This window comes from Fukomys damarensis, unplaced genomic scaffold (assembly GCF_012274545.1).
Source record: "Fukomys damarensis isolate Sample0158 unplaced genomic scaffold, DMR_v1.0_HiC HiC_scaffold_19, whole genome shotgun sequence".
NCBI classification, from domain to species: Eukaryota; Metazoa; Chordata; class Mammalia; order Rodentia; family Bathyergidae; genus Fukomys; species Fukomys damarensis.
Genome location: NW_022900931.1, coordinates 18118250 through 18123177, shown reverse-complemented (window position 1 = coordinate 18123177; position 4928 = coordinate 18118250). Strand labels below are relative to the sequence as shown.

The following is a 4928-nucleotide window of genomic DNA, read 5'->3' as shown; positions in this document are numbered from 1 at the left end:
TTTGGTACTAGGGATCGAACTCTGGTCCTTGTGCTTGCAAGGCAGGCAGTGGAACTACTGAACTAAATCCGCACCCTCTATTACTAATCTTATAAAATAAAATTCCTTAAGGTGAGACCAGTTACTCACCTCGGTGTCATGTTATCAACGCAGTTTCTGCTATGCAGGTTCCCAAGTAGGGAAATAAATGAAATATCATTATGTCCACATTATTACATTTAGATTAGGGTTCAGTTTGCCTGCTGTAGTGAAATCTATGAGGGCTTACATATTTTTATTATAAAGCTGACAGATTTCTTTTGTGAACACCGTACATTTGAATTGGCTCTCGTCTGATACATTTTCAATTTTTCCAGGAGTGGTGGGTGATTGGATAAACTACTTTACTTCAAACCAGAAGAGAGTATTTGATGAACTATTCACAGAGAAAATGAAACACAGTGAACTGGCCAGACTCTTGGAGGAGATCTCTTAATACACATAGAAAATGAAACTAATTTTCATCTTCTTTCAGGCAGAACTTGGGGAATATGTAAATATTTTTCACCCACATGGAAAGCAGATACTGTATTTCTTTTGATGAGAAACAGATAGTTCATGAATGTGTCAAAAATATCATGTATGAGAGACTAGCATTACTGTATTTGGTGTAGTAGAAAATTATAAGTATAAAGGAAGATTAGAGTTTTTGAATAGTTGAATCATATATCTGTTTCCAGGATATGCAGCAAGGCACAAAGATGACTTTGACTTAGAAAGGAGCACAGTTTTGTAGGTGTTGCATAAGCTGCATTAATGTACAACAAAAAAAAAGTAAGAGATTATCTAAAATAACAGATATCCGAGAAGAATTCATTTTCTGCCTGTTTGGATAACTACAACCTCTGGGCCAACATTTTTGTCTCAACATTCTCTGGTGTCTGTGTAGAAATAGTCTCCAATGTCATAACGAAGATGAACGCAATCTCACTGAGGTGCCAACACCTAACTGACAGATTATATAAAATGACCGCCTTCCAATGTACCGGTAAAAATGAGAAATGAAAAAAAAAAAAAAAGGATACTCTTTCACATTCACACTGGCTTGGCAGTCCGGTATTTTCTTTATCTTGATTCATTTAAATTACACACATCCTTATTTTCCAATTTTAAAAGTTTAATTTTAATTTTCTTCAAAGTGTTTGATTCTTCATAGTATTTTGAATATGTGTGCTTCCTTCCATAAAGTCGCTATAATTCTCTCTGTAATGAGTGTTATTTCTACAGCTTTCACTTAGAAAACATTGTTAAGAAATTTAAGGACTGTGTTATCTAAACGAGGGATACACAAATCATGTCACATTGTTTGCATTGTCAAAAGTATATGCTGTGTATGACTCTGAGCTGTGAACTCAAAGCAATGGGTTAATTCAGCCAAATACTTGTATTTTGTAGCTAGGGGTATTGTGAACCTATGTAATTTTTATTATAAATTACAGATGTAAATTTTTAGTGACTATTCTGGAGTAGCTGTGTAAGAGTATAGTAATTCAAAAAGAAGTTCGAGCTCCATCGATCTTCTGTATGCTCGTGTTTATTATAAATAAAACAGACTTTTTGATTTCATGCATTTTTTCTTCAAAATTAACATTTTGAGGGGTCCTTGTATAATTTTACTTTTTATCTTTGTATTTTATGAAAAAAATGCAACAAAACTTCATAACAAAATAATAAAAGAATAACAGCAGTTCATACACTGTGTGTCATTATCTTCAAAATAGTTACTCAGAGTACAAGGCATAAAGAAAGATTCTTACAAAAAAGAAACTGATAATAACACAAAACCATCTTTTCAGTGAACTAATAAGCTAATGACATATAGTGAAAAAGATTAGCATATATCCTAAAATATTTTTGAAACAACAGCGTATATAATTCAGGGACACATTTGAAATGCTCTTGACTTCCTTTTGGTCTCTCTTTTGCTCTGCTTAGAGATTTACTGACACATCTCCCTTCTTCAGATGAACGAGGTTACTGAATTTCAAAAACAATTAGTGTGATCTTCTCAGTTGTTTTTGTTAACCATGTTGGGACTGCCATTTCACCTGTAGATGGCCAGGGAATGACAAAGCCATCAGAATAAAGCAAATGAGATCTGATGAAGCTGGCAGAGGAGAAAAACAGTAATTTGGGGCTGGGAGGTACCAAGTCCTGAGACTGTGTATTTTCTCAAAATGTTAAAACAATAACTGAAGTAAGAGGATTGAAGGCTGTTTGGTGACATGATAGTACTGTAGACTATAATACTGGCATATAAGAGAAAGAGACACAGAGGAATAGCTCATGGCAACTAGATGTTTGGTTAATCAGTTCAGTATTGGAGAGTGTCATTTATTTAAATCTAAGGCTTGATAAAATGATGGGGGGCTAGAGGTATGTGGATAAAGACTTCTCCTTTGGTCATACTGTTGGAAATGTCTATTAGAAACTAGGAAGTTGGATATAAAAGTCTCTCTGATGACTGTTGAGTTCCTCATTGGAGTCCATTGGCAAGTTCAAGAAGGTGAGAAGTAGTCAAAGTAGAGGATTAACAGCCAGTGTGGAAATGAGCCTCTGTCCAACGAATGCCTGGGAATCTTGGACTTCTCTGATAGTGACTAAGAGACTTGGGGAAATAAATCAAGTTGGATTGACCCTGCAAGTGAGAACGTGCAGTAAATGCAGAAGCTGGCCATTGCTTGGTTTGTTTCCACTTAAAACAGTTTAATAGTCTAAGCTGTGCTTGATGACAACTGACCTTTGCCATTCCTTCTTAATTTTTTATGAAAATATTTGCATAAGTAATTTTAAAATTCCCTCCCTGACTAGTGTTTCTAAGAGGAAAGTTCAGAAAATGTATTTTGTCAAAGCTTATTATCATTATTATTATTATTATTTGGTACCAGGGATCAAACTCTGGCCCTTGAGCTTGTGAGGCAGATCCCCGGCCCTTGTGAAAGCTTATTCTGTCCTTATGAGTCCAGGACTGGCAAACATCGCTCAAAAGTTGTATCTCGGTGCTACAAATATAATAGTACAGACATTCCTTGTATTACTACCGAGTCACTCTTCCTGTGAAATAAATTGGTCACTAGATGAGGAATTATGTAAGTACAGGCCTTACAATATTCAAAATAAACAAATGGTCAAAGGAAACTTTGTGATTTTGCTTTTATTTGTGTAACTCTTGCATGCAGTATGGTAATACATAATAGTACTGTACTCTACGTACAATCAGCAAAACTTACAGTGCTGCATAAAGTGTATTGTACAAAAAGTAGATATTGAGGCTCTATAAACAAGATATACAGAAGGGTCGTAAGTCCAGGCAGGGTCATAAATTTGAACATTGCACCTGGGTTGTAAGCTCAGTCATTACACGGGTAGGTCGTTAAGGAATAGCTGTCTGCATTTTCAATATTTCTTTCATTCAAGAGGCCAAAAGACAGCTAAAATATCTGTAAGTGATCACTTGTTTTTTTTCTTTTATCTGCTGTAAGTGGATGTAATCAGGCCCCACTGTATTCTCTGGGTATCTACGGACTTCGTAGGAATGCTGTCCTGTCCAGCTTTACCTCTCAAGCTTCTGCGGGACAGAGTAGGGTGGGAGAATGTCAACTCCACTCTGGTCAATTCCTTGCCAATCCCACTACTTGTCCTTTTCCCACTTCCTGGCCCGTGTCGTAGAGCACAAGCGGCTACCACTGGAGCTGGCCTGGTGGGTTTATATCACTGCTGGCCATCCTGGAGACAGGCTGCCCTGGGGTTTTCCCTTTCCAGGAGTTCCGGGTCCCCTCCCCTGAACTCTGACCTCCCCCTTTGCTTGCTCACTTCCTTGATTCTTACAAAACAATTTAACATGCATTTCTTCATGCAAACTGCCTCTACTATTTCTCTATTGATTTCCTTTGTCGCTTGTTTTTCTCCCAAAGACATGCACACACACACACACACACACACACACACACACACACACACTCCAGGGATCAAACTCAGGACCATGCCCTTGTGAGGCAGGCGCAGTGCCACATAGCTAAATCCCCTCCCAAAGACTCTTTGCAGGTTTTGTTAGTTGGCATTTTCTCACTTCCAAGGGTGCTTTTTCCTTGTTTCGTTCCATAACCTGCCTTAACCCAGTTCTAGGAAAACCTGCTCTGATAATCCCTGCTCCTTGCCCTCCTTATCTTTTATGTTTCTTTAACTCTCCAATGACTCTTCCTTTATATTTTAACTTCCCACTCTTAACCTTTAGAACATTATATTATTAGGTAAATATCCATCTCCTTTCTGGTGTGTGACGTCCTTGACAGTTGGAATCCAGATCCTGTTTTTTGGCTTTTCCACCATATACAGTCCAGCAGGGCATTCCTTATGGACATTTCAACCAATGTTGGCTGTGAGCTGGGTTCTTGGGCACACTGAAATTCTTTACCTTCCAGAAAACTCAGTTCCCAAACCGCAGCCCACGTCAATCCTATTTTTATATTCTCCTAGTACTTTATGTGTGCATTAGTCAATGCCTTTTTTTTAACCTGATCATATATTCCTTTCCATTATGGCTTAATCTGTTTCACACCGTGCAAGTCTTTCCTTCCCAGTCTTGTTGTGAACTCATGGAGAGCTCCTAGGAAGATTCTTCAGGAGCTGATGCAATGTTTTCACCACTGAAATCGTTCAATGAGTGTGGGATTTAAGAATGAATAGACACATTTCTGTCTCTTTACCTACTGGCTCAGCTGGTGGGGTCCTGATATGCCTGGTCATTTAATTCTTTGCTTTTCCTTCACTTTATAAATAAGTGAGTCCTAATATACTATGGATTCTTGCAATTCAATATCTCTTCATCTACTTTTTTGAAAAAAAATTTTGTAGATACATTAAAAACATTAAAATTGCACATATCAATG

At 37.5% G+C, this 4928-nt stretch overlaps 1 protein-coding gene across 1 annotated transcript in view; it reads left to right on the top strand.

Moving 5' to 3' along the window:
- LOC104856242 (sulfotransferase 6B1) overlaps positions 1 to 1126 on the top strand; it is a 19359-nt gene extending 18233 nt beyond the window's left edge. Inside the window, exon 6 of the mRNA XM_010615559.2 lies at positions 357 to 1126. Within this exon, the coding sequence (XP_010613861.1) occupies positions 357 to 475 (119 nt within the window). The 3' untranslated portion in view covers positions 476 to 1126. The remainder of the gene's footprint in view (positions 1 to 356) is intronic.
- Positions 1127 to 4928: the final 3802 nt, after the last annotated feature.